General features: G+C 44.5%; 2 protein-coding genes across 3 annotated transcripts in view; both read right to left on the bottom strand.

Moving 5' to 3' along the window:
• Window positions 1–1,122: 1,122 nt before the first annotated feature.
• Window positions 1,123–13,965, bottom strand: cunh15orf39 (chromosome unknown C15orf39 homolog). The gene is made up of 4 exons (XM_076266630.1): window positions 13,731–13,965; window positions 4,538–7,797; window positions 3,279–3,316; window positions 1,123–1,260 (listed from the first exon to the last, which is right to left on the bottom strand). Exons 2-4 carry the CDS (start codon window positions 7,788–7,790, stop codon window positions 1,255–1,257), a joined length of 3,297 nt encoding a protein of 1,098 aa, XP_076122745.1. The 5' UTR covers window positions 7,791–7,797; window positions 13,731–13,965; the 3' UTR covers window positions 1,123–1,254.
• A 4,583-nt stretch (window positions 13,966–18,548) lies between these two features.
• Window positions 18,549–20,008, bottom strand: part of ppcdc (phosphopantothenoylcysteine decarboxylase) — a 32,488-nt gene continuing 31,028 nt past the window's right edge. For both annotated transcript variants that reach the window (XR_012982661.1, XM_076266604.1), the window contains one exon: window positions 18,549–19,645. The gene's annotated coding sequence lies outside the window, so the exon portion shown is untranslated. The remainder of the gene's footprint in view (window positions 19,646–20,008) is intronic.

Genomic DNA, 20,008 nt, shown 5'->3' with positions numbered 1-20,008 from the left:
CCGGCTCGCTGTCGTACTTGACCTCGAACACGGTCTTCAGGGGGTTGGGGTGGGGCTCGTGGACGCGAAGGACCACTCCATGGTACCACACCTCCGTCTTGTCCTTCTCCTCGTAAAGGTGGCGGATGCGCTTGCCCACCAGGTCAGGGAGGGAGGTGCTCTGCATGGCCTGCTGGGCCGACTGCACAGCCGAGCGCAGGACCCAGCGCCGCCGCCGGTCCGAGCGGTGGCAGGTGGACAGGTAGGGGCAGTAGCGGATCTTTGGGAGGGCAGAGCGGTCTTGGGAGGGCAGGGTGTCAGTGACGGGGGAGAGGGCACATGCTCGGAGGTGTCTCTTGCGTCTCCTCTCCCTCCTCTCCCTCCTCCTGGAGCGACTCTGTTCCTTGCGCCTCCTCCTCCTCCTCTCCCTCCTTCTCCTCCTCTCCTCCCTGTGCCCACTCTCCTCTCGCTCCCTCTGGTGGTCTTTGTGTCTCCCGTTGCGCTTTTGATGCTTGTCCCGGTCCCTCTTTCGCCGATCGTCTCCGTCCCGGCGTCGCTGGGGCTCACCCTTCCCCTCCACGGCGGGGTCAGTCAGGTCCGAGACGGCCTGGTAATGTGCCTCACTGCCGTGCGCTCCCCCACTGCCGAAGACCTTCCTGAGTTTTAGGATCACCCCAGAATGGCTCCTGACAGCTCCTTGTGTTGTGGCCGATGTGGAGGAGCTGTTCGAGGACGAGGACTCGCTACAACAGGACGGTGCGTATACACTGTCCATCTCAGCTGTTTTAACGTCACCGTCACTATCCGCAGAGCATGTTTCGTCCGAGGACACCGGACCACCCCAGGAGCTCCCCACCTCCTCTCCTTCTCCCTGCTCCCCTTCTTTCTCCTCCTCCTTCTCCTGCTCCACTTCCTGTTCCTCTGGGACCATCTCCACTTTAATAGTCAGCCCCTCCTTGCTGTCCGTGGTGCACACCTCCCAGGCCACCTCCTCTTCCCCCCCAGCCAAAGAATTCACTATGGTCCAACGCATGGGTTCCTCCATGTTCTCCGATTCCTCTACAATCTCCTGTTCCTTCTCCCAGCTCCCTGAAGGCACACCGATATCCCACTCCTCAGCTTCCTGCTTCACCATGACACAGACCCCCTCAGGGTCCTGCATGCTTTTACAATCTGGTAGAGACACCTCAGGACAGAAGGAGGGAGGTTCATTTCCCAAGGTGTCTTTTCCTTCAGGAAGATCCTCTGGTTCGGTCTTGATTGACACATCAGGCGCTACATCTGCAAAACAACAAGATAAGGTGTCACACCTCTGAGTAAACAACCAATGAAAACATTAATAATGTCATTAATGGGTGTTTATTTGTATTAGTCTAATTAGACTTAGTTCAAAGGTCAGCTGTGGGGCAATCACCAGATGTAGGGTCTCATCCAGCATTCTGGGGTTGTGTTAAGTGTACAAGACAGCTGTGCTCGCCACACTTCACAGACCAGTGATTCAGTCCTTTGGAAAAGACCAAAAACCTGTGCATGCACGCCTCATTGCTAAACAATAGTGTGGAGCATGCATTGTGCTGCAGGGGCCGCAACTGAAAGCAATGTGGCAAACAGCGTAACACGGTTGAGTGAGACAAGCGCATGGCAGAACATAATCACCGGCAGAACATAATCACCTGCTTTAAAGGCATCCAATTGTAGTAAGTAGAGTAATTGTATTTTACACAACTGCCGTTAATACCACTCATGGCTTGCACCCTTCCCCCTAGACACAGTACATGTGGATTTGTTTACAAACCAGCAAAGATAATCTCCAAAGAGCCTTGTCGATTGACAAGGTAATATTAAGCAATTTAGGAAAAATAGTAGGCTACTGCACAATTGCAGTTAAGCAATTTGTGGTTTTCCAGGTCAGGGGAGAGCAAGTTGCAGGGCTGGTTCTCTCTAGATGGCTAGACTATGTCTGTGACAAGTTAACACAGGATGCCTTTAAATACAGACCTGCTAACCCAGAAAGTCAGACAGCTACATGCAACTTTATTTTGAGACAACAGCACTGATCTCTTGCTGTAGTGATGAGCGTAGACCTGCGTACCACGAGGGTCAAGGCCACTGTAAAGCTTGTGGATAAGGAACACTGCCTTTGAGCACTACGCTTGAAAAAAGTGAAAGCTGTGAGGAGAAGCGAGTGAAAGAGTGAAATAATCAAGTAGAACTTAAAAAAGAATGCGAGAATAAAACTAATAAAGGCCACATTTCTGTGAGCTCTGGCAAAAACAAGCAAACGTTTTAACCAAAATCGTTCAAGCCAGATTTAGATTATTCTATTCAATTTGTCATATTTATATAGCGCCATATAATTTGTCTCAAGGTGCTTTAGATAACCCACACACCAAGTACAAAGGTCGCACATGTGAATTATGTTGTTTACCTCCTGAGACACTCTCAACCCAGATGCATGTTAGTTATCAGTAAGGCTTAATGAATAAATATGTTAAAGGGCATCGTTTGCCATATGTGTATTTCATCTCTTCACTCATTCATTTAAGTTGTCTGTGTCCAAAATCCAAAAACATATCCCAGTTTCCCTACCATTCCTAAAGTTTTACACCTACAGTATCTGCACTCAAAAGTCTCACAAGAAGACTACATCCCTCACTGCACAACAACAAGAGGCTGTGATGATGAGGCTATTTGCCATCTGAGCAGTGGGAAAACTGAACACACACACACACACACACACACACATCTGGTTGGCTTGATAGTGTATGTGTGTGTGTGTGTGGATATTAACAGCTGAATCTGAGTGTGACGAACCACAAGGTGAGTCTTCCTGTTCCGACCGATGGAGCCTAAAGACTTACAGACCGCGGATGCCAAGTCCCGATCTTGCGTCATTCATTACCTTCCCTGACAGGATTGGAGTTTTTTTTCCATCTCAAAATCCCCCACACTACCCTCAGCTTGAGTCACAACTTTCAAATGTGTGCTACTGTGGTCTAACCAACAAAACTAGGGTATATATGGGTCCAACCGCCAGCAGTTTGATCACCAGATAGTTTGCATCTATGGTGTCCGACAGACTAGTCTACTTGACGGAAATACAGAAAATACAGAAATGGACGAAAGGGTATATGCATTTACAGGAGGCAGATAGTAGCATTACATGTTGTTGACACATTGAGCTGAGCGTAACTGAGGACTAAGTGGGGCTGGCGATTTTTTAGAAGACTCAAAAAGCTGCTGTTGTGAGAGCTGCTTAGCAACATGGCGAACACAGAGAGCAGAAGGAGGAGGGATACCTGAGGTGTCTTTTTGGCAGCAACGTGGGAAGTGGAATCTGTGAAAAAGAAAATGTATACAGATATGGAATTCAAAACAAAAACAAAATGCAAAACATAAATGATATTATAGCTCAAATAAAACATGGATAACTTAAGAGAAACATGCAGTGGTTTTCAACCTTACATCTCCGGACTATTGCATAACTTGCTGCCTTTGACTGATTGCCTGAATGATGACAGGGCCATTACCAAACCTTTGTCTTTGTCTTATGCGCTCAATATTGTCCAGTAACTCCTATTTTCCACTCCATCCTGCAGAGCATCCATTTCAAATGCTTTGCAAAAACATTCCTCGCACACAGAGGTTACCCAGACTGCGGTCACACTGCGGCAGTATCAAACCCACTGGCCCTGCGTACTAACAAACGCTCCCTGTGCAGCGGCAGAAAATGTTCAGCTTCACCGTTTTTGGTGTGGTTTTCACACACAAAACAAAAAAGCTGAATTTGCATTTCCTCAGTGCAAGGCAAATGGCTGATCGCAGTTGATAAAGTTCACGAGAAATCACACGAAGTCGGTAGTGACAGTTGTGTCAACTGAACAAAAGAGACCATTCGGCACCACGATTGGTCAAAAGAATGACATGGGGGAGTGAGTAAGTACTTTATAGGCGAGCAGACTTGTAAGTGGCAAAACATTAGGCCTATAACAGTGATATATTTTCTGCAAGTCACTAAGAATAAAAGCCTCTCTACATGAATAAATGTAAAAACAATAGGCCTGGTTTTGAGAAAATCCCATTATGCAGGGCTAGAGTATCAGCTAAACATTACTGAGAGAGTGAGTGAGTGAGTGAGTGAGTGAGTGAGTGAGTGAGTGTGTGTGTGTGTGTTTAAGACAGCTACATATGTTTTCACAAGTTTATTTATCTACACACTGCATAATACAGAACAGTACCGTACGTCCAATAGTATCAGTCTCATGCTAAACATCATCAAATACTGTCAACATTCACAGACTCAACTGTGTTTGTTAGCCAAAGTACCAAATAGTTTCCTTAAGCTATGGAACAAAACCAAATTGTGAGAAACTGCCATACAATGCAAGCTGCATTTTCACAATACCCTGAAATGCTACACCTGATTCTTACTCACTAAAAAGGGAATTTGACTTCTAAGTAACTAAGTAAACAGGCTGGCCATTACCACAGCGATACTGTACGCATGAACAACTTCACAAACCACAGATATGTAGCCAGTTGACCCATCTTTACTCACCTAGGGCCTTACAGACGCTGGTGTAGTAGAACAGGTTGAGCACGTCGACGTAAATATCTGGTAGGTGTCGGAGCGACAGGAGCCTGCGGAGCTTGGACGAGCAGGCCCGCTTCTGCAGCTGGGTCAGGTGCTTCTCCTCCGAGAGGGTGGTGGGGCGCAGCTCCACCCGATGCTCCTGCAGCACCTGGTCGATGAAGGTACCGTGCACCTGCGGGAACAGCCCCTCCTTCACCACCAGCATGGGGACGAAGATGCCGCCGGCCCGCATCACGTGCGGGAACGGGCACTTCCCGTGCGCCTCGTAGCCCTTCAGCTTGCCCAGGAGCTTCTGCAGGGTCAGCGACCGCTCGCCCGTCCTCGCCCACACCTCACGGGCCCTGGCGCCCACCATGGAGGCCACCCTCTGGTGCTTATCGGGCGGGTATGTGGTCTTGTTGCCCAGCTCCATCTTGAACAGCCAGTCGCGGAGCTCTTGAGGAGGGGTCTGCGTGGCGAGGGTGTAGATCAGCCTGCACAGGGACTGGTGCAGCTCCATAAACTGGTGCCGTGCCTGCCTTTGCACGGAGGCGTCCGGTGTGGGGTCAGCGGGGGACTGGGGCGCCGTCGGGAGAGCGGGGAATTTCAGGAGCGGCGGCGGCGGCAGAGGGACGGGTCTGACAGACGTCCGCAGGACCTCAGGGAGGACGATGTTGTAAGTGGAGAGTTTCAGGCACTGCGGGGGAATGTTCTGAAGGTCCACTCGGATTGGTTGGTTCATTTGGGGCGAGGGCACTGATTTCAGGGCAAGGTTCTGAAGGTCCACTTGGATGGGGTTCGTTTGGGGCGAGTCACTGGTGGTGTTGAGGATTTCAACAGCAGGTCTGACCACAGGAGCAACGTCTTCGGTGCCTTTATTGGAAGACGCGGTAGTCTCTGTGTTGCGCCCTGAGGTAACCTCAACTTTACACTTCGCCACAGCATCCTCAGCCAGTATAGGAGAGCGTCTGTCTGTCTGTTGATCTGTTTTCAGAGCAGACCTGCACTCACCTTCTGTGGCATCCGTACAAGACTCCCTCTTGATGATTTGTCTGTTGCATAGACTATTCTCTACTGCGTGCTCCCTCGGATGGTCTGTTTTCTCCGTTTTCACAGTCACAGTTTCTGTGGTTTCCTCGGAACCGTCCGCAGAGTATGAATTACGCGAATCGCAACGTTCACGTTTCTCGTTTCCCTCTGAGATCTCAGGATCTTGTTTGGGCGTGCCAGGTGGTTGCGGAGAGTCCTCGGCGCTGTTGCATCGCTTGACCATGGGCAGCACGCCTGCAGCCTCCAAGTAGAGCTTATAAGGAGCCAAGCTGAACACCTGGTTGATGACTGGCATCGGTGGAGATGCGGCTGGCTTGGGCAAGGCTGCAGTCTCCTGGACCATATCGATCTTTTTTCGCTTTTTAGCGGTCACTTCCACCTCATACACATCAGCGCCGCCACTGGATACTTTGTCCCTAGCGTTGAGCTGTGTTTCACAGTGTGACTTCGCCAACGAGTCCCCATAATGCACCTTTGGGTCTGACATGTCGGACGGCTGCTTGTCAGAAACACTGTATTTCCCAGCAACACCCACAGGGAAGTGTGTGGCACCCATGTAGTAACCTGGAGGCATTTTCACACTGTCTGCATGGTGTAACTTTGGACTCCGGTGTTCGGGCGTACGAGGCGGGGGAGGCACAACCCCAGAAAGACTGGAAGGCACTGGGAACTGACACGGAGACGACCCCGGCTGCCCCCTGTGTAGGGAGTAATCGAGTGGCTTCTCGGCGTGGCGAGGTGGGAGGGGGCACGAGGGAGGCCTTACGGGTGCGGTTTTTGGATGGCTATCATTTAGATGCATCTGGTAAGGCCGGTAGGCGAGGTGGTCAAAGTTTCTGGGCGCGAAGCGGTGCCTGGGATACCGTACGTGACAGTGCGCAGGAGGGCTGGCGAAGACGGTGGGTGGGACGTGTTGGGGGAGCGAACACTGGATGGGAGAGCTGAGCGCGTCCCGTCTCTCGGGAGACGGCGAGGGCGTCCCGTCGCTGTACTTCCTCCTCACGCCCGCTGTGCACGCGGAGGCTTTCTGCGCCTCCATGTGATCCTGAGGAGGATAGTACGCCCTCGAGCGCTGGGGAACCTGCACGTAGCTCGGATGGTGGGAGTACTCCGGGTACACTTTGCGAGGAACACCATACTGAGCGCTGAGCGGATCGTACATGTGCGGATGGGAGGAGGGGAAGCCGGGATACTCCTTAGAGGGGAACTGAAAGCGCTGGCAAGGATCTGGGGGGGCACCAATAAATGGCGCACTGCTCGTGGGGCTGCATGCATAGCTACTGTGATTCACATCGCTGTAGACCGATCCTCGCCGGTTCAGGAAAGTGTCCAGGTCACAGAATTCCTCAGAGGCCACCTCTTTCCCAGTCGCTCTCTCCGCACAGGGCTCTGCATGCAAGCCTCTCTGCTCGAGCAGCATATCGAGGTCCTTCCTTGACGGAGTGAGAGGCACGGCACTACTGTACCCCATCAGCCACTCGTCCTCGTAGACGCTTGTGGGCGTCCTGTGCAGGCCCTGCTCCATGGTGTTGTAGCCGGCCGTGCAGCGCATGTCCGAGCAGCAGGCGTTGTGACCGTACATTGGCTTGGGAATGGCCAACCCCACCGGGCTCTCTGTCTGCGGGGAGAGGTTAGCGCCTGCCAACGTCTGACGCCTCATAGCAGAAGGTGTAACCGCGCTGGGGCTGCTGCTGCTGCACTGGGCCTGGCTCCTGTCAGGGTAATAACCTGCTACCGCGTGCATCCGTTTACCAGCCAGCTCCTGCGCCACGCTCAGAGGAGAGCCGCCAGAGCCCGCCGGGAGCGACACCTTCTCGTGGCGGTAAACGATCGGACTCCTAATTGAGCCCTCTGTGGCGGCCGTGGGCACCGTGGGGCTGCTGCTGCTGCTGCTGCTGCTGCTCCCCCCCCCTAGATAGGCCATCGAGGGGCTCCACGCGGACGCCAGCTCTCCCCCGCCCCCGTCTTGCCCGCAGAGGCGATAGGAGAAATAGGAGCCGTTGTACTGCATCGCCTCACTGTGGGGGTACCGGGGGAGGGGGCCTGGCATGGGGCGCCCCAGGGGAGCCGTAGCCATCGTGCCCACCGGCCCATCGAGCCCGAGAATCTGCTGCGGGGACACAGAGGACATGAAGCCCTGGGCTGGCTTGCTCATCATGCTGTCCGGTAGCTGGGAGGGTCTGATCATGGCAAACCTGCAAAACGGAATACATTTTTTTTTTAAACATTTAAAAAAAAATTTTTTTTTAAAAAAACATTTAAAAAAAGAATGCATAAAATAGTCAAATCCCATAATATTCCCAGGCTATGGTATCTCACCGTGTCTGCTGCTAACAGAATGGAAGGGTGAGAAATAGATAACAGAAGGAGAAGAATATATAAACACCAAAGGAATGATAACAATAATAAAAAGCTATGTCCTGGCACTTTCACCAATGTTCTAAATTTTAAGACATAAAAGACTTTTTCAGGCCTGGAAATTTAAAGCACATGACTTTCTAAGAATTTCCATTACCGTTGTGAACCCTGAGATCCCCCTTATAGCAGCACAGTAAATGTTTGCGTCGGACATGACAAACATGGCCAGACAGCGTCAGAGTGGCATCGACCTCTAGCCAGTCTCAACCAACACCAGGCCCATCAAAGCAGCCGATGACGCAATCACCCATGGAACACAGAAGTATTCATGGCTGCGGTCCAAAACTGAAGTTTGACCATGAGAAACTTCACCAGCTAGCCTAAATATATTTCTCACTGGCCTGTTGCACCTTGTACGCCATTTATTGAGCCAAGACAAGAACCATTTCTTTGCTTTTGTCCTCAACGACTGGTCTGATTTTTCAATCACATAATGTATAGGCTACTACACATAACAACAACAACCTACAATAAGTATAATAATGTGTATGTTTTGTATTTATTGCAGTCTTTTATTTAATTCACACTATATTTCACTGTTTACAACTGAAGTGATCCATTCATATAGAGACATAAAGATTATTGTTTTTTGTCATTATGACTAATCTACCTACATTGATTCATTTTTTTATCCAATTCTCTACGTGCCATGCTATATTCTATCCATTAACTTGCATCAGATCTACAATACCAAAAGGAGTAGCCTATTGTAAAGAGACATTTTTAACTGGGGTGAACTTGGCTATATAAGGTCCTTGAGGTAAATTCTAAAAGGAAGAAGCCACACTCAGATGCTTAACTTACTAATGTGATTAGAGCCCGACTGATAAAGGATTTTGAAGGCCGATACCGATACAAATATTTGTATTCCGATATATATATTTTTTTCAGAAACGCGCAACAAAACATTAACAGATTTCCCTAACATTAGTTATTTGTAGTTATTTATGAGTATTGACTAAAATAATATGATATTGCATTTTAAAACCAAACTTGTTTATTTTTAAATAATATTGTCACAGTGGAACATCGAAATATATTAACGTTCTGATAAATAAAATGTATAAAAATAGAAACTTAAGATATGAAAGGTATAGTCTTTTGAACAAAAACACAATAACAAGAACAACCAAATCAAAGTTACCAGTATTAAAAGACTTGGTAAGCTTCATAAATATAACTTTTAACTAAGACTTAATAATTACAAAAAATAATGATGACATTATTACTATCATCATTTGTATTATCATTAAACAAGATAAAGGTCACTCCTAAATGTTTGAGTGTGCGTGTGTAATAATTAGTCCCTATTGCCTTATAAGCTACCTTATAATTACAATGTCAGCTTGCTTATCCCTTTACCTGCACTTTTAAAATTATTTCCATCAAGCTACATCAAACCATTTTTCAATCAGTTGCCGCCTGCCTTCTAAAACCTACTATTTAGTGATCTAAATCCATTAGGTAACTTGTTAATGCTGCGGCTGAACGATAGTCTGAAACGCACACTTGGCGAGATTGGATTTTACGTGTAAAAGAAAAGCTAACTTTTATGCACAAGCTACGTTTTGCACAAGCTTGATACTTTTTCTCTGTCTAAATGTTCACTCCTCGCACGTCTAACTTACATTTTACAATGCAGGGACTGTAACTACATATACTAGTTATAAATACAGTAATCATTACTTTATTTAGGCAGAATAAGTTCGTTGTGGTTTCCAAGCTCATTAATGTTAACGTTAGCGGTCTTCCACTGATATTCATGGCATTAGCTAGCTTTGTGGTTAGCTAGTCTATGATGAGCCACAATTTAGCAATGGATAACGTCATACTGCAAATTGTAAAACATACGCTTTCAAAATAACAGGCCGGGGAGAGATGATACGCCTCACTGCTATAACTGTCACGCTATTAAAGAAATACATCTTCAGTCACATTGTCAAAAGTTAAAAGGACAGACAGTCAACTACACTGTAACAACGTAACGTAATTACTAGCTAATTCCGCTTCACTCTCGGCTTATTTACCAGCAGCAAAACTGGACATTGTTTTCACGAATTTTGTCATGCTTATTTGAGTTAAGAGAACTGATGGGGATGTTCTTTTAATTGTTATTTCAAGCAATGTATGTCTCGTGATCAAATCACCATGAACACACTTCACTGATGATCTCACTCGCGGATAACTGGTCAGCAGGTTGCAGGATGTGTGGCACCGCTGGCGCGTTATACACGAGTGTTGCCAGCAGGGACGGTGTAGAGTGCCCTCTGGTGGACAAACTGTACAACGCCAACACTCATGACATGGTTGAAGGGTGTTTCGTCCGTTTTTATTTTATTTTTAAAATATTCATTTATCGGCCATTATAAATGCCGATACCGATAGTTTGGAAAATGCCTAATATCGGCCGATAATATCGGCCCGCCGATAAATCGGTCGGGCTCTAAATGTGATGGGAATAAAAAGTGGTCTTTCTATTTTCCTGATGTGATTTTATAACAACTTTGATTTCACACAGGTCATGTTATATGTAAACATGACCAGACCTCTTACATTTAGATGATGCAATAAATAGTGAAGAACTTGTAGAAAATGTGAAATCAGAGAACATGTTGAACTGATGGCTGCATATGAAATTAAGTACCATGGCTGTTATTCTACAAGTTCTTCTATTTTTTCAGATCAACCTGTTCTTTAATGTCCCATTTCTATAAATACATCACATACTAAGGCCTATTTGAAAGGGCATTTTTTAAAATAAATGTCTGTACTATGGGTACATAAGTCTAACCACGGAGGAGCGGTGCTGCACCCTCCCCAGCTATGGCATGTGCTTTGACGTGGCACAACTTTACAGGTGTGCCGTGTGGCTGAGATAACGACCACAAACAGCATCACGCCCACCTCCATTTTCCGTTAGGCGGCTTGCCCAGCCAAACACAGCTTCCTGTGATGCGCTAACATCAGGATGAGGGGGCAGCGTGTAGACTGGCCTTGAAATCAAAACAAAACCCCAAGCAAAAGCAGGAATTGAGTATTTAAAGTACAAAAAAGTACATTTTTATCAAAGTTTCGTCTTCACTGCAAGTTCACCCTGATTCATTTGAGAAGCACCACCATGAGAGGTCATTACGCAGTGATCAGTAAATCAGACTGCTGGTGGAATCCATTTTGAGTGCATGCATGTTAAAGTAAAAATATCTACTCTATATTTACTACCAGCGTATCGATAAAGTATCACAAGCATTTGCCGATACATAACTTTGATTGACTACTAGAGGTCATACTGACTGACTTTATACCTGCACAATTATAAATTATAGGCTACATTTTTGTTTCCTGATTATTTTGCTGAGAGTTCATCTTCACTGTCAACTTAAATGAGGGAAAAGCAATCAGTAGCAAAGACCATTAGTCAGGCTTGAACAAATGCAGTGTCATGAATTATGATTAATCCTTCCTGTCCTAAAACAAACAAGGAGTATCCGTTATGAATCCATAAAGAGAACTGTGTCACAGGTTTAACGAGAGTAGAGTAGAAAATGAGAATCGTGACCTCTGTGGTGAGACCGCAGTACCTCTTCTGACATTTCTGACTAAAATTCTATTCTCATTTTCACAGCCACTTCGATGCAATGGTGGATGAAGAAAGCATCCTTCAGATAGCACAGACATGACTCAAGACAAAACATCATATGGCCAATTGAACCACTTTCACGCAAATATGATTGGTTAACTGTATTTTTGCCAGTCTGCCTTTGTCGTCCTCTTCATTGCTCTTATGACTACCATGAGAGGGGCGGGAAAAAACTGCCAGACTGCCCTGATGATGCAGTCATTTCGAAAAAAGAACAGGCTATTTTTCCTCATTTTGTTGTCTTTTTAAAGTCCTCAAAACATTTTCTAGAGGTGATAATCCAATCTCTACCATCATTCATAATGAAGCCTTGCAAGAGAAACATCAACAATTGGTAACCCCCAGAATATAAGTATTAAACTGAAACACACACACACACACACACACACACACTATAGCCATACAGTGTGTTCTCAAAACATAAACTACAGACCCTAAACACACTGACCTCCTCTACCCCATCGACATCACTGAAGTTTCACTGTAGCTGGAAAAAAAACAGCATCCTTACTGTGTCTCATGATACATTAGCCAGCTGTCTGACCAAAACTGCTGAATCAAACCTCAGCCAAGTGTACGTACCTCCATGACTTTTAATTGTGAAATGTTAGTTAACTGCACAAAAATGGTGCTTTGTCAGTGTCACGTTGATAAAAAAAAAAAGAAAAGAAAAGAAATGCATTACTACCCCAACACTGGAGGGACATTTGCACACCAATCCCAGAGACTAATTATGGGCTATAGGAAAATTGTTCACAAATACTGTGAAGAGAACCAAAAAAAAAAATATATATGTTCCTTCTAAAAATGCTAACAATTTCTAACCAGTTTTCAGCTAGGTGCAGACAACTTTCAAGGTGTGAAATTGACAAAGGTTGACCAAATGAACAGTATGCCTAGTGAACGGCGACATTTTCACTCTGAAGGTTTTGTGCTGTACCACTCTGGCTGCCACTTCTCATGCTGATGTGAATTGTCTTTGTGCTACTTTCCTTCTCACTTACAGTCCCATACACACACACACAAATACAGGCCTACAATGCACTATTCTCTTCATCTGATGCTCTTCTCCATTTTGATACACTGAAATGTCATGCATGAGTCTGATACATGCAAAGGCCAATTATTCTGATATATAGGCTACTGAGTGATTCCTGTAAGAAACGTTGAAGCTTTTGAGAACATACAACTGGGTATTCCGACCTGCCACTGTCGAGATACATCCTGTTTTCATTCAGGTATGAGTTCGAGCTACATCCTGGAGAGGTTTTCCTTTTCAACTGGGAATATTTTTTGAGCTTGAGTTGCATTGAAGAATATTTCCACACTAGCAAAAAGTTAGCAAGACAATGACATAGGGGCAGTATTGTCTACGTTCAGACTTCAGGAGCCGTATCCCATTTGGACTACAACCGCCTATTGTAATTAAAGCCATAGATCAAAATATAAACAAACGTCATCTTCCTAAATCTTGCCTAGCACTGAAAAGGGATGGCATATTATATCATGCTACGCCAAAAACCGGGTGACTAATTCGACGTAAGAGCACAATGTTTAAATGCAACAAGCTATAGGTACTTTGCATGTAGCCTACCTATGTGCTAGAGAGACTGTATGCAAATGCTCTTACTGCTAACAACGTTTACATCACTCTGCAGGTCAGTCAGTCAGTTTACGTTTTGACCGCCAACTTGCCACGACTTGTCTTGATTTTCGTTTCGATCAAACAAACAAAAAAAAACAGAGAGGAAAATCACGGAAATGATGGTAATTATCTTGACAAATTAATTTTGCTGGTTTAAACTTTACAAAATAGGCCTACCAATTTTCCCTCAGACGTCCTCCTTGTATGCATGCATACTCACGTGGTTAGGAGACGCACATCTCAACATTTAACATAGCAGTTTGGCCGCACAGGAAATTAACTTGTCCACGCACATTTTCAAACAACCCGCTGCCAACACCAGTATAACAAACACAAAGGGAAAGCTATAAGTTCAGTGTTGCCAAAATACACTCTTGACTAACATCCGAATTTAGTTAGTCAGAAAGCATATCTAAGCTTGTCCTTACCTGAATGATGGTTAGGCTACTGCTTATGTCTCAAACCGTATCTCATAATTGTACCCAGACATTGAGCCAACTAAATGTAAGTCTCTTGTAGTTAATGAAAGTTAATTCCTTCGCTCAAAAACAAAAGATTACGGCGTTTCCATGCTAGGCAGTCTCGTCACAGGAAGGCTGTTCATCTCAGCAGTGTTTTGAACAGCATACTCGCTCAAAGTCCTCCAATTTGACGAGCCGCGTAGTTCAACAGCCAAGAGACACAGAGAGAAGGCGGGGTCAAGGATTCATCTCACGTCATGAATTAATCATCTTGATTTCAAACCAACACTCTCCAAACACCACCAAACTCTCACCATGTAGGCTTTTACCCTCAATGACTTGGTTGGGAACTGGGAAAAGTCAGTGACATGCAGGGCTACAGTGAAAAAAACAAAAATAGAACAGCAACCTTCGAGGTATTCTGAGCGTATAGCCTAGGCTATTTTTTCCTTTTCTTTATTTCTGTATGAGATTGTCAGACCGGATCCGTCTCAGAACAATGATCTTACATTTCTGGAGGTCTGGCAAATGTTGCTTGTAGGCTAGGCTAAAACAAAAGTGACCTCATGTGAACCCATCACATTCCTTTTGGCTAGATTCACGTGACAGGATGAGGTCATTTCTTTCCCTTTTTTTTCCAGGCCTGTGTGAATGTAGCCCAACTTTTTAAATCAGATTTTAGTCACTTCAGTATCCGACTTTTTGGCATATCTGATCAGAATATAGATCTTCCTGACTGGCCGCATTAGAAGTGATCAGATGTGTGAGTGTGGTATTATCCGGAGAAGACCTATGTACCACTGTGCAGTAGAAGTCAGATGTCTGATAGCCTACCTGACTCTGACAGCTTCTCGTCTGAGGCAATTTTTCCTGGTGCAGTTTTATCTTACACAGATTTTCCTGACCCTTTTTTTTTATCTGACGGTGTTATTCCATAAAATAACAGAAGTTTTCCTGAGACCTAATGGCTTTTCATCTGATGTCTGACACCTGACATCTGAGGATGTCCTAATATAGGCTACACCGTACACATAAGCACCTGTTCGTTGGAACTTGCCCAAAACACAAGACCCCAAGGTAAGCACCTAATGTCCACAGGCCCGAGCCTAACATCTGGATGAGGATGAGACAAAAGTTAACAAATGTCACAAGGGTTCTGCATATCATCACGGCAGTCATGAATATTTGGACTGCAGCCATCAAGATGGTCCGTCTCATCCTTGTTACTTACTTCAAAAATATGTCAAATACAATTGAGAATACAAAGACACATTTTGTGTGGTTTGGCCTATTTAATAGGCTATATTGCTCACCTATTTGTAGCCTACTATGTTTGCATAGCTTGACTCCAGTTCACAAATTTAATTTCAACACTGTTGATTTCACCAATTATTCCATTCATCGTCATCATACGACTAAATTAGAAAGCAACATTGTTCTGTTAGCTATTTTAAAAAAACATTTGAATCACTGTTGGTCTGCCACACCCAGATGCAATCATTTTTTATCATTGTTGCATCATGTACCCAGTAAGTGTCTGTTGGTAGAATCTAATTGTCTGTCTCTTAGGATCCATGTTGGATGCTGTGCAGTCTAAACACGATGCTGCCCTCCAGCAGACCCCTGGGGTCCGCAAGCTGTGAAACGCACGCTGGCGGCGAGGGGTTTGCTGGAGGGCTTCATCCTCAAAGACTGTGCATCAAATCTTCCAGTATCTGTGGTTACCATGGCGATGAACCTGAAAGGCAATCAAACAGTGGCACACGTTTCCCCTTAAAGAGACCATAATTAAAGAAGAATTCCCACAATTACAGTGGAAACATGCACAATAATGCAGAGTGACTGTGATATTGTTCATAATTAGGCCGTCTACTCCCTTATCGCCAGTGCTTGTGATGCACTGTATCTTAATAAAGAGCTTGAATTAAAGGGTTGCACTCTATGCATATAAAGGCGCTATAAATAAAAGTGACTTGACTTGACTTGACTTAATATATGATGCTAAGCTGTCAATTAGCAAGATTTGACACTATATTATGTGCAAAAGAACAAACAGTTAGAATGAATATGGCACAATGTTGTAATGAATAAATTGAGAACATACACCTACATACCATACCCAACAGGCAAAAGCTACAGCTAAAATAATAACCCATCTGAGAAGAAAGCATGATGCATGAATACCTTTATCGAATGATATGTGATTGTATATGCATAATCACAGATATCCATTCATGCTTTGGTGAAACCCTCAGGTTACTAGTTCTTGCTTGATGTATCCCTGTGATATTATTAATTTCTTTAATGTGATAGAATAGATGATTATTTGAGAGTGCCTACATGAAAGGCTCACCCCCGATTTATGCTTGTTTTCTTCAAAGCACTTCTAGAGCATTCACCTAGTGTCTCTGATGTCAAGAGGAGGTTAAGCGAAATGTCAGTGCATTGCATATAGGGTGAAAGATGTATGGTTTTTTTCATACATGCTCTGGACTCTAAGGTGCGGAGAACATGTAAAGATTAAGGCCACCCTTCTACAGGAATGTGATTGCTCCTGCAGCTCAACACCAAGATTGTGGGTTCAGTTTGTAGTTTCTGGAAATGATAACCTAGACCTTTAACATTTCAAGTCTCCATCCAACACAATTTACCTGTTTACCAATCTGTGTGTTTGGACAGCCATCCTCTACAGAAAATGGTAAAATCACCATTGACATTTTCTTTTCTACTCAAAGAAGGACATATACTAATAGTCTGCATTATAGCCAGGAAAGTCAAGCAATTCTGCATGTCACCGAGTATATCTATTACCCCTTGTCCCCTGGTGGAAAAGGGATGTGTTTCTAGGGTCTGAGCTTTAAGCAGGTCTGCCCAAATTGGCACCTGATTTGGAGCAGCAACTATGCAGAATTTGTCAGGAATAGGGTTGGGCACCGAAACACGGTTCTAATATGGCACCGGTGCCGACACAAAAGGTAGTAACTGCATCGAATAACAACGTGGTTTTCGGTGCCTCATTTCGATGCTAAAATAGCGTTTTTTTATATATATATATATACGAGGCATCACTGCATGTCATGCGCCATCTCTAACGTCTTGCTCTGATAGCAACACATCCAGATACAGTTAGCTAACATATGATAAACACTGGATGTATAAACCAGAGGGGTGCACCACATAGGCGAGTGGACAGTGTTTGACAGCTTGCGTGAGCCCAAGTAGCTTTACTTTAAAGCGATATCGCGAGCTCCTGTCAAAATCTAGCAGGCCTATCTAACTACACCCCATAGATATATGTATATATCTATGACTACACCCAAGCAAAAGGCTATGAAACAACATCAACAGTAGGCTAGCTTATGTAGGTGGCCGGAGACAGTTTTCTGTGAATATCTCGAGAACCGTAAGGTTTAGGAGGACCATTTTTTTTTGTATGTTGATCTCAAGGGGCCATGTCAACCCATTCCATAACCACTCATTTCATGTATAGCGCCACCTAGTTAAACACAAAAAAGTAAAAATGAGGTGTTGTAATCGCAGGTATCTGTGACCTAACATAGTGCAAACTGCACGAAATTGGAAGTGTAGGATCATTATGACACCCTCTGAATGCACGCCAAGTTTCGTGGAATTCCGTTCATGGGGGGCCACACAATACATTAATTTATGTTACTATACACCAACTGGCCTGTAGGTGGCCGGAGACAGTTTTCTGTGAATATCTCGAGAACCGTAAGGCCTAGGAGGTCCACCTTTTTTTTGTATGTTGATCTCAAGGGGTCATGTCAACCCCACCCCATTACCACTTATTTCATGTATAGCGCCACCTAGTTAAAAATTAAAAAGCAAAAAATGTGGTGTTTTCATCACAATATCTCTGGCTGACATGGTCAAAACTGCACGAAATTGAAAGTGTAGGATCATTATGACACCCTCCGAATGCATGCCAAGTTTTGTGAACTTTCGTTCATGGGGGCCCTTACAATAAAATAATTTATGTGTACATTTAGTGACCGTACACCAACAAGGATTCCCGGGACACTGAAAGACCAGGGTACACGAAACTTGGTGGGCATGTAACTCCACATGGATAGCATGGAACCATCGTTTTTCGTTTTGATCTGTAGCCCCCCCGCTGTACTGGACCCCCCGAAAGGAGGGTAGGGCAGACACAGTTTTCTGTGAATATCTTGAGAACCGTAGGGCCTAGGATGACAATTTTTTTCCGTATGTTTGCCTCCAGGGGTCATGTTAACCCATTCCATGTGCACACATGTGCATAAACAGATACACACGCACACACATACATTCACAGTAATCATACGTATGACACATACTCACACAGTAGACATATGTACGCATGCATGCACATGCACAAACACACATACGCAGGCAAACACACAGGCACGCACGCACACACACACACACACACACACCCACACACATAAACATAAACGTGTACACGCACACATGCACACAATTCAAGAATTTCTTCTTTTTCAAGAATTATGAACAGGCAAGATGGGGGTGGGGTTGTATAAAATTAATTTTACATGTGAAATCTATGAACTAATCATGTTTTGGTATTTGTTGTCTAGCAGATACCAGTGAGAATTGAGTGTGGCTAATGCAATTTAGTGAGACAGTTAGAATCATATAGGCCTTTCAGCGTGATTTATTTTTGTGGAAAAAATGTGCTGGACTGGGCGGCGGTCATATTTTGTACCGCTCTGCGGTACATCTAGTTTGAAATGTTATCAGCTAAATTGTAAGGTGAAAACTTTATTTCACGGTGTGTTAAACAACATAATGGCATGATATTAATCTTTCATGTGCATGAGGCCCATAGCATCACAATGAATATGAAGATCATGTTAAAAGTTAGCTGGCAAAAACATAAATATGTAGGTTACATAGCCTACCTGATGTCACTGAGCTGTCAAAGAGGCTACGAAACCATCTCTGTACGTTATCGTTAATTAAACTCAGCTGACTGGTGTTAGCGCATAGCCATAGTTGCTGTTAAAATGCCTACTAGGCTAGCGCTGGGAATCTAAACACTTCCACACCGACATGTACCCTAACATGTTCAAAGCTACTGCGTGTTATGGGTTAAGACATGACATTTCTTGAAGCATTTGGGAACACACTGAATTAACTGGAAAGTAGAGTCCCTGTTAGATTAGCTTGCTTGCAAATGCTGTTGTCATGACCTGGCAGTTTTATGGCAAGTGGTTTTAACATACCTAATGGCAAACCGCCTACACTTACCATTGTGTGTGCATGCATGGCAAGCTGTTTTAACATTTGAATGTATTATTCGTAAGAGCAATGAGACATTAATAGTAAATTGAATATAACAGTTCAACTTCATGTTCAAATTTGTCTTATCAATAAAAAAAAATCAATTCATGCTTTAGACCATTTTAACTTAAAACATTTTAAAAACAAAGTACCGGTTCAGCCACCGTTTCGGCACCGGCACCGTTTTAAAAGTATCGATTTAGCACCGGTATCGGATAAAACCCAAACGATACCCAACCCTAGTCAGGAATGTATATGTGCTGGAACTCACCAACAAAGCCTGTCAGTGTCATTAAGAAGTCTGAAGATTTTCCTGGAGCTATTTGAGACATCCACACTGGAAAGGCATCCAGCTTGAAGCGTCAACACAATGTCCGAGTCAGGTCAACACAATGCTCCTCTCACAATGTTTTTTCATGGTGAATCGTAGAATTAAAGTGGAAAAAAGCTGTTGCTCGACCAAGTAAACCTATGCATTCATAGAGCTCAAAGATCAACCATTTCTGGCCAAGTCGCTGGGACAATTGCCAGTTACTGGCCCCACGCACTGCATGTTTTTCTGGTGGACCCCATGCCTTCTGTTAGAGGAGAAGACAAGAGAGGAGAGAAAAGAATTGCTTTTACTGTCATTGTACATATAATCAACAAACTTGAGATTGACACTCTTTTGTGTAGACTTGAAGACACAGCACATATAATAAAACATATAATAAAACATAAGATAAAACATAGGACAAAATGAGAATTGTAATCATATTAACTACAATAAATAATCTGCATAAAATCAGCGTGGGTGCGTTCTTCGTTTGACACTCTATTTGGAATAGTGATGTTAGAATAGAGGCTTCTGTTTGTCTCGTCCCACCTTAGACCACCCTCTCTCTGTCTAGTTTTTGTGTTGCTCTTCACCCTGCCATAAGGGCTTATTCTAGTGTTTTAGT

The sequence above is a fragment of the Alosa pseudoharengus genome, unplaced genomic scaffold (genome assembly GCF_046254945.1).
Source record: "Alosa pseudoharengus isolate Yale_2024_CS ecotype anadromous, Long Island Sound unplaced genomic scaffold, YU_APseudo_1.1 YU_APseudo_1.1_scf_10, whole genome shotgun sequence".
NCBI lineage: Eukaryota > Metazoa > Chordata > Actinopteri > Clupeiformes > Clupeidae > Alosa > Alosa pseudoharengus.
The sequence above is the reverse complement of the archived record's forward strand: the minus strand, read 5'-3'. Positions and strand labels throughout refer to the sequence as shown.

What these genes read in the sequence shown, in the direction of transcription:
- cunh15orf39 (XM_076266630.1), bottom strand. Translation starts at nt 7,790, where the DNA reads ATGATCAGACCCTCCCAGCTACCGGACAGCATGATGAGCAAGCCAGCC. An exon ending in CAGCGTCTGTAAGGCCCTAG is followed by an intron (nt 3,317 to 4,537) that starts GTGAGTAAAGAT and finishes TCTTTTTCACAG; the next exon opens with ATTCCACTTCCCACGTTGCT.